Source organism: Periplaneta americana, chromosome 3 (assembly GCF_040183065.1).
Source record: "Periplaneta americana isolate PAMFEO1 chromosome 3, P.americana_PAMFEO1_priV1, whole genome shotgun sequence".
Taxonomy (NCBI): domain Eukaryota; kingdom Metazoa; phylum Arthropoda; class Insecta; order Blattodea; family Blattidae; genus Periplaneta; species Periplaneta americana.
In genome coordinates, this window is record NC_091119.1 from 114969633 (window position 1) to 114982277 (window position 12645).

At 34.3% G+C, this 12645-nt stretch overlaps 1 protein-coding gene across 3 annotated transcripts in view; it reads left to right on the top strand.

Annotated features, from left to right (window-relative positions):
* The window catches only part of LOC138696399 (putative leucine-rich repeat-containing protein DDB_G0290503), a 260919-nt gene that overhangs the window by 146892 nt on the left and 101382 nt on the right, over positions 1-12645 (top strand). For 2 of the 3 annotated variants that reach the window (XM_069821308.1, XM_069821309.1), the window contains 2 exons: positions 5340-5832; positions 10205-10389. The exons of the other annotated variant lie outside the window; for it this stretch is intronic. In XM_069821308.1, the coding sequence (XP_069677409.1) occupies positions 5340-5832; positions 10205-10389 (678 nt within the window). The remainder of the gene's footprint in view (positions 1-5339; positions 5833-10204; positions 10390-12645) is intronic. 3 annotated transcript variants of the gene reach the window in all.

The following is a 12645-nucleotide window of genomic DNA, read 5'->3' on the forward strand; positions in this document are numbered from 1 at the left end:
CATTAATTATTTTTTACACATGTACTGAAACATTCTTTTTATTTTTATGTTCAAGATTGTTTATGTTTCTAAGTACAAAATAAATATGCTATTAATAAGGCATTTTTTGTTTTATTTTGTAAACTATGTCGTGACCCCGTCTGCTCTTCACACGACCCCCTGACCCACACTTTGGGAACCGCTGCCCTAAAATAATCATTTCCCCTGTTTCATCTGGTCGTCAGTTGAATATATGTACTGAAATTATTATAAGCCTTGTAAACAATATTATAATCAGATTTGCGTAAGGAAACAAAGTAGGAAGAGGTAGCTTGTTACAGAAGACTGTTTTTATACCAATGACACTTTGAGACTTGCACCTCGAATTCCAAGCTCAGTTCACATATATTCAAAATTTTGTAAAAAAAAAATCTTAATTGGTACACACATAATCCACAAACTGATAATCCGCGCACTGATAATCGAGAGTTTGCTGTACCATACAAGATTTGTGGTGGAAGAAGTTCCTTCAACACAAGTTCTTTCAGAGTATTTCGAATTTCCCTATCATTCTCCATCCACCATTTTTTATCAGAATATAGTTAAATAAACCATTTTAGTTCTCTCTACCTTGTAATGCTTTTGTAAAGCAATTATACAAGCAGACATCTTGACTCAGTGAAATTGTCCAACATGTTACATTAATTTTAGAAGTTGTAAACGAGTAGAAAACTGAGAAATTAGAGTGGATTGTTACGAATTCTTGGTGTGACAGCCCATAGAGGAGCAAGATCGATCATCCGATTACTAGCCTCAGGTTCACATGTCTCAGCAGAGGTGAACGATCATCCAACCATTACAAGGGTACTATTGTGTAGTTAACATGAATATCCCCCCCAACTGTTATAGCTGGTTCACAGAATCAGATTTCGCTACTGTAGCTTCCCAAATTCATTACAATGCTAGAAGGGCACTGGTCCCATACACTGGCCGAAATTTCATAGAAATAGTCTTCCCCCCATGAAAACCTGAATCAGCACACTTTCCATAACACTAGTCAGGCAGTAACACCATAGACCACAATGCTGCAATGCAGGACAGTTGTTATGAATACATTAACAAATTTTGACACATCTTAGTATTGTTACTGGGTGTATTATTTTGGATTAAATAAATATATAGATTGAATGTGGTTTAAAAGCACTTACTTTTTTATCATATAAATTTACAGTATTTATTTATAACTATGTAGTTAGTAAACGCACATTATGAATTTGGTACCATTTCTGAATACTCTAAACTTTTAGTGAAATTGCAGATTGTTTATATTTTTACGAATAGCCTATTAAATCAGATTATTTATATTTTTACAAATATGATTGCTCTAGAATATGCCATTAGGAAAGTTCAGGATAACAGACTGGGTTTAGAATTGAATGGGTTACATCAGCTTCTTGTCTATGCGGATGACGTGAATATGTTAGGAGAAAATCCACAAACGATTAGGGAAAACACGGAAATTTTACTAGAAGCAAGTAAAGCGATAAGTTTGGAAGTAAATCCCGAAAAGACAAAGTATATGATTATGTCTCATGACCAGAATATTGTACGAAATGGAAACATCAAAATTGGAGATTTATCTTTTGAAGAGGTGGGAAAATTCAAATATCTTGGAGCAACAGTAACGAATATAAATGACACTCAGGAGAAAATTAAACGCAGAATAAATATGGGAAATGCCTGTTATTATTCGGTTGATAAGCTTTTGTCATCTAGTCTGCTGTCAAAAAATCTGAAAGTTAGAATTTATAAAACAGTTATATTACCTGTTGTTCTGTATGGTTGTGAAACTTGGACTCTCACTTTGAGAGAGGAACAGAGATTAAGGGTGTTTGAGAATAAGGTTCTTAGGAAGATATTTAGGGCTAAAGGGGATGAAGTTACAGGAGAATGGAGAAAGTTACACAACGCAGAACTGCACGCATTGCATTCTTCACCTAACATAATTAGGAACATTAAATCCATATGTTTGAGATGGGCAGGGCATGTAGCACGTATGAGCGAATCCAGAAATGCATATAGAGTGTTAGTTAAGAGACTGGAGGGAAAATGACCTTTGGGAAGGCCGAAACGTAGATGGAAGGATAATATTAAAATGGATTTGTGGGAGGTGGGATATGATAGAGACTGGGTTAATCTTGCACATGCACAGGATAGGGATCGATGGCGGGCTTATGTGAGGGCGGCAATGATCCTGCAGGTTCCTTAAAAGTGATTTGTAAGTAAGTAAGAAATCCATGAACTAGGAGAGAGAAAAGCCTTCTCTAAGATGAAAGTAAATACTCTTTTTTTTTTTTTTATTTTTTATTTTTTTTTTTTTTAGTATTCACCAGAGTAAATTACATATAATAATAGCATAAGTCCACATCTTAAGTGTTTCATTATTTCTTGACCAAACATGTACCGAATTATTATATTTATTTCTATTTTTAAATGAATGTAAGTACTGTATCATTTTGATCTTTTAATTTAGAGTATTATGTGTTTACATTTTCATGTAGAATTTTTTAGTCATAAGTCATAAAAATGAGTTTTGAGATAAATGAAAATTAAACTTCGGGACCCTTATGGCAAATAATTTTCTACACAAATAAAACACATCAAATGCTAGTATTCTTTTGATTTTTGCATACCCAATTGTATAATTTTACCTGGTTGGGGTTTTTTTTCCAAGGTTTTCCCTCAACCAATTGAAGCGGAATTGCTGGGTAATTTTCGCCATTTGACCTTGGACTCATTTCGCCATCATTAATTCACATATCATCATCTTCATCTTCCATGCAATAGCCCAGGTTAAGTTCACGGTGCGGTGTGCTGTACTTGTACAAGAGCACGGCCATTCGGCTATCAATCATTCACAAGAATATGAGTGGTAAGCACAGTAAGCCTCAGGCAGGCCGCAGTGTAAGCCTTCGGGTTCCTCCTCTGTACAAGATAAAAGAATGCTGGGTAACTATCGGTGCTGGACCCCGGACTCATTTCACCGGCATTATCACCTTCATTTCATTCAGATGCTAAATAACCTGAGATGTTAATGCAGCGTCGTAAAATAACCTATTAAAAAAAATAAAAGAAAGAAACTTGTGTGTTCGTCTGGGGAACAAAATTCTATCTGCACAAAAAAATGACTTATCCCCCTTTACCCTAACACTACAGATTTTCTCTTTTAGTTTTATTAATTTATGTTTCTATTTACAGATGTATTGGCTGCTATGTTAATTTCACTACTATCTTAATTACCATGAGGATTCTTTATATGTAATATATATAGGATGTTTCAGGAGAAATGGTAAATATTTTAGATGGTGGTAGTGTGGATTATTCTGAGTAAAAAATGTTTCTATAAATGTGTGATCAGTTTCAGTGTGTATGAAAATACATCTGTTTGAATATTATGCATAAAAACCTTATAAAAGGTATGAAGGAGAAACAGTGACTTATTGATTGCATTGATTGATTGATTGTTTGAAAATATGAAGGAAAAACTGACTGCCTGCTTAGTAATAATAATTGAAATCAATAATTTGTAACAGTTTGAAGTAATTGTTCTTTTTCCACTTAAGTGCACTTCTGAGTTCGTCTTGATGTCCCTTTTTATAACACAGGTCTGCAAAATAAAATGTTTGTTTTGCAGCACTGGGTTGAGCAATGAACAGGTCTCTAAACCTAATTTTTTTATGTTGCATTGAAATGTGGTTATCATTTTTTCGTATCGTGTACACGCACACATGCGCGCACGCGCGCGCACACACACACACACACACACACAAACACAGTAGAGCAAAATTTTTGTCCTGATCTCTTAATTTCATTTTAAAATATACCAAATACAAACTCTTGATTAATGCGGTAATGTTTCTTTTCTGCTGCTGTATCTCATAACACCCACACATGTAACAAAAATTGTTCGAATTGTTCACACAGCCTCTTCTAGATATACCACTCGAACTTGTCATTCTTCCCCATATACAAAATTCACAACACAATACACATTTAAAACAGACCCACTAACACAAGATTTAAGCTGTACTGAGGATGGGAGAGATAGGTTTCTGCTGTTATTTTACAGAAAAGAATTTTTATTGCCTCTGCAGATCTTTATTGCTTAAGATATTTTGGGAACCCTAGGACTAGAAATAGATGTGAGACAGATTCGCGGGAAGAACTTATCCTCAATTAAAAATATGACAACCTAAAAACACAATTTAATATACCATGCTAGCCACCGGCGTGGCTCAGTCGGTTAAGGCGCTTGCCTGCCGGTCTGAAGTTGCGCTCGGGCGCGGGTTCGATCCCCGCTTGGGCTGATTACCTGGTTGGGTTTTTTCCGAGGTTTTCCCCAACCGTAAGGTGAATGCCAGGTAATCTATGGCGAATCCTCGGCCTCATCTCGCCAGATATCATCTCGCTATCATCAATCTCATCGACGCTAAATAACCTCGTAGTTGATACAGCGTCATTAAATAACCAACTTAAAAAATATATATATACCATGCTACTAGTCGAACAATCAGCAATTGTAATATTAGAATGGCAAACTCTCGATTTTTGTTAAGTACAGAATTGTGCACAATCTGTACATGATACACAAATAATATTATTATTTTCAAAAAATAATATTATTATTTTCAAAATCAGGTCATTCGATTTGACCTGTATGACATAAAATATTCTTTGCTGCAAAAAATGTCGCAGGTCTGTGTAATGTAACAGTTGTTTCACTGTGTTTACTTTTTCTTTATAGACTTTGCTTTTCATACATGTCCAGAGACAATAATCTAAAGTACTAAGGTCTGGGGACCTTGACAGCCAGTGAATGTAACCACTACTCCCATTCCATCATTTGGGGTATGTTAGATTTAGATTATGTATCACCTGGTGACTATAATGTGTAAGGGCTCTGTCATCATGGAAGACCATGCCCATCCTTGTAGTCGAAGAAACCTCCTTCAATAATAGTGGAAGCTAGGTTTGCAGTAAGTCTATATATGTGAGCCCTCTAAGAAGATTTGGTAGCACAGCAGGCCCAGTCAACTGATTGTCGATCACACCACACATTTACAGTAGTAAGTAATTTGTAACTGCAGTCAATAAGATTTGTCTCTCCTTCTTACTTCTTGTAAGGCTTTCTAGGCATAACATTCAAACAGTTGTATCTCCACATCCATTGAAAATAGGACACATATTTATATGAACTTTTTACGTGGAATAGTCCATACTATCACCCCCTAAAATATTTACCATTTCACTTGAAATGCCCGGTATAGATCTCTGTGCTGACTAATCATAAAATTTTACAGGAAAGAATGAAAAGAAGTTTGTCAGAATTGCAAACTGAACTAGATGAAAAAGATGAAAAATTGTTGGAATATGAAGGACAGTTAGCAGATAAATCTGCTTTCGAAGCAGAAATTGAAAGTCTGAAAAAAACTATTAAAGCTGTAGAAAAAGACAAGAAACAATGTCATGAGAAATTAGATTCACTGAGAACTTCAGAAGCTCAAGCACGAATGGAAGTAGAGGATACCTTAATGAAACTGCAGGAGAAGAAGGATGAGATTGAACTTCTGCATTCACATGTTGCTGAAAAAGAAGAAGTTATAAAGAAAATGAGCATTGACAGACAATGTACAATAGCTAAATTAGACAAGTTCCAGAAATATGAATCTGAACTTATGGAACTCCGAAGTGAGAAGGACACACTTAAGAAAGAAATAGAGCTGTTAAAGGAGAAGTTATCGGAATGTGCTGCAGAAAATAATGAACTTAAAGAAGAATTGGGAAAATTACCAGGTAAGAACAACTTTAAAGATACAGGGTGCTATTCATAGACATTTTGCTAGCCCTCGCTACGAGCATGCTAAACTAGCCCTGGCTATCGACTGGTTACTTGTACAGGATTCATATCATATCATATTGCTAACACTGGTTTATGAATACGAAAAACGTTAGTTCGTTGATCATCCACCAGAAGTCAGCGCTAAGAATGTCTATGAATACAGCCCACAGAAATGCCAATACTCACATGCAAATACTATCCTCAGAAAAAAAAATTGAATTAAAGGTGAAAAAGAATTTCGCTGAAGGAAAAGTAGATGATGCCCTAGGGGAGCTGGAATTTATTGAAAACAGTGTAAAGAGGAATTTGGAGAAAGAGAAGGCAGAAAGATGTCTCTCAGAGACACAGGTCAAAGAACTGAAAATTAAAGTGGTTCAACTTATAGAAAAGTTAACATCTGCTCGAGCAGAAGGGGCTCAAGTGGAGGTTTTGAGAGAAGAATCAAGATGTGAAACAAAGGAATACATACGAATGCTAGTAGAAGAAAGGGAAATAAAAAACATGATGAAGGAAGAATATGAAAATACTAGTGATAGCAGAAAAACCGACGAGTGAAATGTATTGTCTAAGAAACAAGGTAGTAGAACTTAAGTAGAATTGAATAAATGCAGAGATAAGGAACCACAAGACTTAATGTTGTCTTTATAGTCTGACCAAAGTGAGAGAAGAACTGAAGACAATAAAAGACGAGATTCTGAAAATTATTCACAAGAGAGGGACTAACATCACATGCCATGAAGCCATTTGGGAGGCATGGAGGTAGATCCCAAGCTTTCCGTGACCTCGGCACTATAATAGGGAAATTAAAAATAGATCTAATAGTTTTTGCTGACCAGAGTGAAAGTGGTACTGCTTCGCAAAAATGTACACAAGAAATAAATCATTATAAAATGGAAGTAGAGATATTGTAATTTACAGAGAGGCTCTCACCGGCAAGAATGATACTGCTGAATTGACTCTGCTAAAATGCATACAAAAAGTGACAAATTAAAAGAAGCATTAGAAAATCTTCAGAATGATCATAAGACTCTTCAAGATGACATTGATGCAGAATTTCTGAAATTTTCAGGAGAAACTAATCAACTTCAAAAGATGGTAAACAACTTGCACAGTGATCTGCAATCTTTTAAGGGTGACATGGGTGAAACATTACAAAAATGTTTGGGAGAAAGGGACGGACTAAAGACAAAACAAAAATTGCAAATTGATTTGGAAACTGTAACAGCAAGGTGATATTGATGTAGCGTTGAAAACAGCTTACAAGATAGAGATCAACTTAAACTAAGGATGCATACTCACAAGAAAGGGATGAACTTAAAAGAAAATGGTATAAGACTTGACAGAATGATTTGAGAACTCTTACAGAGCAGAGTGACACTGGTCATCATTCAAAAAGTATGCAGAGGGAAGGGATCAGTTTAAACAGACTGTGGATAAATGCTCACAAGAAAGGGACTAACTTAAAGATACAGTAGAAATTTACAAAATGATGTGTAAGCTTTTACAGAGCAGGGTAACACTGTTACAGCATTGAAGAAGTGCTCAAAAGGAAGGGATCAGCTTATCGAAACAATAGGAACACTGAAAAATTATCTGATTGCTCTCAGAGAGAAGGATGATAGTAATGTGTCTTTGCAAAATTGTTTACAAGAAAGAAACGAACTTAAAAATTTAATGGAGGAATTGAAGAAAAATGACGATAAAACAGGTAAAGGTGATCTGGAACAAGAAAAGTGGAAGCTATTGTGAAGAAGTTGAAAAGTGACATCAAAGATCTTAATGATAAAATGATAATGTCAGAAGTGGAAACAAGTCCATCTGATGTTTCAGATCAATTATTGGAACTGGAAAATGCACTTATATTTGAAAAAAAAAAAATAATTCCAAAGATGTAGAACTAAGAAAATTACAAGATGACCTTAAAAGAGCAAATAAACAGCATAAAGATTGTGAAGATGAAATTAATAATCTGAAAATGAAAGCGAATGATTTGGCTGAAAGAAACAAACTTTATCTACATGGTAAGATAAGAATGAATTCTGTATATTTTGGACTAGACAGATTACAGAATATTGTGCATCTACTCTTTGGCTAAATAATGTCATAATTGCATAATTATAGTTCTGCCATTATTTCCTCATTATTCTATACTTATACTTTGTATTTTTATTTCAAAAATGGATGAGAGATATGCAGCACATGTTAGTTCACAAGGTGTAGGACAGATGAATGGTGATAATTTAAAATATATGAGGAAAGAGTACGAATGAAAGCTAGCTGAAGTCGACAGAACCCACAAAACTGTGTTGGAAGACCTTAAAAAAGAGTATATGACAACTTGACATGGGTTAAATCAATATATGAAAGAGAACTGAAAGCCATGAGTATCCGTCATTATGAAAGCATTATAAAAATGCAGGATCTGCATGAAGAAACTTCGCAAGAAAAAGTAGACAATATGAAAATGAGATGGAAACCGTAACAATAAGAAAAAGTGACTCGAAATCGTCAGAAACTAGTAATGATTTTGAATCTCAGCATTAAAGGCAACTTAAAGCAGTGACTGAAAATCATAGGAAAATATTGGATGATCTTTAGAAAAAACATCGGGAAGAAAAAAATGCACTTAACAAGAAATTTGAAGATGACTTGAAGAGTGTTGAACATTTCCACAAATGTGAACTGATTGAATTGGCTGATAAGACTCGAGAAACATATAGATGAAGTTAAATAATGTCTGTGTTATAGCTTCAGTGTCTTTGAGTTGAACACAGTAAAAAACTCAAAGCTGTGAGAAAATATTCTATTGATTTAGAAAATGAAGAAAAGCAGAGATTCCAAAAGAAACTGAAAAAGTATCATGCTCTGTCCAAAGATCTGTCAGTATCCAAGCTGGAAATTCATGGTCGCATCTCAGAAAGTACACTCAAATGTCAGTCTTAACTTCAAGTTTCTGAGTTTGTGGACGTGCACATAAGGATCCATTGTGAAGTGTTTTGAAGGTAGAATGGTGACACTTTCCCATGGCTTCATTCTGAATTCACTGTTGTGCAAATTTTGTAAGCTACGAAAAAAGTATTTCGGAGGATTTTTGTTTTCATGTGTGAGTAGTAGTGGCAATATTTGAAATGCAGATTCCAAGACATCAATTAATCAGACTGTATATGAATGAAGGGTGTTTCAAAACTGAAACTGGGAGAAAAGTGTGCTGTGATTCTTGATTGAAGATGATATGAGGTGTCATGTTTTAAAAATTATTACAACATTGGTTGGTTTTTTTTTTTCAATTCGTATTTAATAGTATTCTTTAAAAGTCAGTCTAATCTAGACCAATTTACGGAAGCTGATATCAAATACTAAAAAAATTATATAAAAATTCTGCTACATAAATTTTTCTGGTTGCTGGTAGATACTCTGGAAACTTAAATATCTAATAAGTAGGATTTTTTAATGTTACATATTGATAGTAATAAATTATCATTTCGTTCCTTTAAATTAGATTGAAATAGGAAGCAGTATCAACAAAAAATTGTATTTAAGATGTAACCAGTTAATAGTAAATTAATTTCTTGATCTAATGTAACTTTTAACTGTATGGTATGAATTTAATAATTTGAATTTGCTCGTACTATACCAATTCAAAATATTTTCACTTCATCTCATGTTTAAAGTGCTGTCTTTCTGAGCTAATCAGAATTATTGTGTATAAAACTTTCCTATTAGTATGTGTCTGGACTTGTGATTTCAAATTTCAAGAGTTATCAAATGATGTTTTTTTTTTAATTTATAGTTTGTTGACAGGTTTGTTTGTAGTACTGTATCTACTCTTCTGAAGGTAGTACCATAACTACATAACAAACCTCATACAATACAGTGAAAATTATTGAATAGGATAATTGATGAGACTCCCTCAGGACATACTTTTTTGCGTAATTAGAAGATTGTTTGCAGTGATTCTATACATTAGTGATAAGGTGATAATGTAAAGAAGAATAAAGATTTTAGTAATCCAAATACTCTATACTCAATTTTTCTTATAAGAATGATGATTTGGTAGCCAGCCCCTTGAAATCCATTTATGTATACTGTAGTGAAATGATTAACCATTGTAGGCCTACTCACACAATTACCAGTTATAAAAGTGTGGCTAGAATTTTATTTCAATCTAATTTTCAGGTGGAATTCTTTCTTCATTGTTACCATGATTTCATCATTGACATTAATATGAACATGTATGTTTTATAATTAAAGTGTATTTCAGTTATACCAATAAGTACAATATTTTAGTAAAATCTTCATCTTGTATTCGTTGTACTTTTATGACAGGTACACCAGATGAACTTGCTGGTCAAGTTAAAAAAGAATTGGATATGTTGACCCAGATGGATACCCATATAACGAAAGAATTGATACCAGAAGGTAGTGTTTCAGATGATGGTATATGTACCTGTACTCTTCCATCACCAGGTCTTTCACAAATTCTCAACAAAATACTTCGAGATGGAATTGGTGTAGGTATCTTTTTGTAATTTAACTATTCTTTATTTTGTGAAGTACCTGTAAATTTATAGAAAGAAATTTAGAGTGGCTGTTATTTTTTGTGTGTGTGTGTGTGTGTGTGCATGTGTCCATCATTATTTACATAGTACTTGAAAGATCAATTTTAACTTCATAAATGTGATCCTATGACAGTTATATAATATTATCATAGACAACACCTTTCACAAGCCCAAGACATTCGTATTTTAAATTAATAAGTGAATAAAATATATATGTACCATATTAATATTATAAATTGTTGGTGTTATGTCATATGATTGACTAGTTTCAATGCTGTTTGTATTATCCTCTTAATCCTAGTCAGTTCAGCACTATCATGAACATACCCCACCACAACAAGAAAACAAAAGATATGTAGCTAGGATTCAGGTGATGATGCAAACAACGTCGAAACTAGTCAATCAGGTAATATAACACCAAAAATTTATAATGTTAACACAGTGAATTTGTTATTTATTTATTCATTCAAATAATTTAACAGTTCATCTGTGACTATATAATTGTTAAAAGAGTGTATTCAAGAATGAAGAATTAAAATAAATTGCTAAAAACTAGACATATTTCGGGAATCTCCCTTTCCATCATCAGTAGCTGTATTCTGAAATTACGAAAAACATCTGTTGTAATATGTATATGTTATTTATGTATGTACTCACTGTGGTAGCATTCAAGGAGGGCTTGCCTTGATAGATCGTGTGGCATATTTATGGATATTTTCTAGGTAAAATAATGAATATCACTATATGTATGTGTTGTGCTGAAGTGAAGTTCATCGGCTGATGATTTGTTACAAATATTAGTAGAATGTGTTACTGTAATTGGACAGTTATATTGATTTCTCTTTTAGTGATACAATTTTCATCAAGGTTTACGAACTTTTAAGGTAAATTTCATTTGTTTTATTGTTGGAGTTGTTGCTAGAAACCACATATTTTATTTTACAAGATAATCCGAAATTTCAGTGAATGGAAACAAATCTGATAAAGAAATCAACTTCTCTTAAATGTAAATTATGTCATAAGCAATTTACTGCCCGAGGTCTGTACCTTCATATAGCTCGTAGTCATAATAATGATGATGCTGATGTATGATGAATTCCATTGCATTGCCCCTCACGAAAAGATTAAATATCTAGGGATTAACTTCAATGATGAAATAAAATTTAACACTTCTGAAGTTATTGCTCAACTCACTACAAACCTGAACCAACTTGTGTCTTCCACCTTGTTGATTCCTGACCAAAAGTTAAACATCATTAATCAGTATATCTGGCCGCAGCTCATATATCCCCTGCAGTGTGCACCATTGAAAGATCTAACTGCAAAGTTTCTAGCTGACGTCGATAAAATTATCTGTAGTTCTGTTAAAGAAATCATAGGATTACCAATGGACATCCTTGATGCCATGATATATGTACCGCGGAAGTTAAGAGGTATAGGGGTTTTCAGAGCTCAGTGGGAAGCATTTCTTCAGCACATAAATGTATGTCAGCTGGTTCTGGATGAAAACAATCCTTATATTGCCGCTACCCGAAACCTTCAAGACGAAATTAATCTGAGTATTAGTCGCTTACCCCTTCAGCCAGACCAAGTTAATGATTTTCGTCCAAAATGTTTGAGAAGAACACTTTGTGAGGACTCCTTTAAGAAATGGAGTGAACTTCCTGGAAAAGGGAAAGGTGTCACATTCTATTCCCACTGGAAGAAAGGGAATGCATGGATTTCCAACAAGAAGGATCTCTCCTGCAGCCAATGGACTGAAATGATCAAAATGAGCTGCAACGTTATTCCAGTCAGAACCCTTCCAGGCAGAAGCCTTGGTACTACCCATTGCAGAAGATGCGATGAGCAAGAAACCTTAGCCCATGTACTTAGTTTTTGCCGGAAGGGAGAATTACTGAGAATTGACCATCATAATAAAATTCGCTCCATGATTACCAATGAACTTCGCCGGTCTGATAAGTATGAGGTGTACGAGGAAATTGGGTGTCTTTCTGCCGACGGTTCAATTTGAAGAGCAGATATCATTATTATAGACCGAAAAAAAATTGTCAACTCATTCTCGATTCCACAGTCCGTTTCGAGAAAAGCGAGGAACAACCTAGAGAAGTCTGCAAAGAAAAACGGGCAATTTATCTGCCATGTTGCAGAGATTTGGGGACCAAATATAACATCAAGACATGGGACGTTATAGGAATTATGATTGGG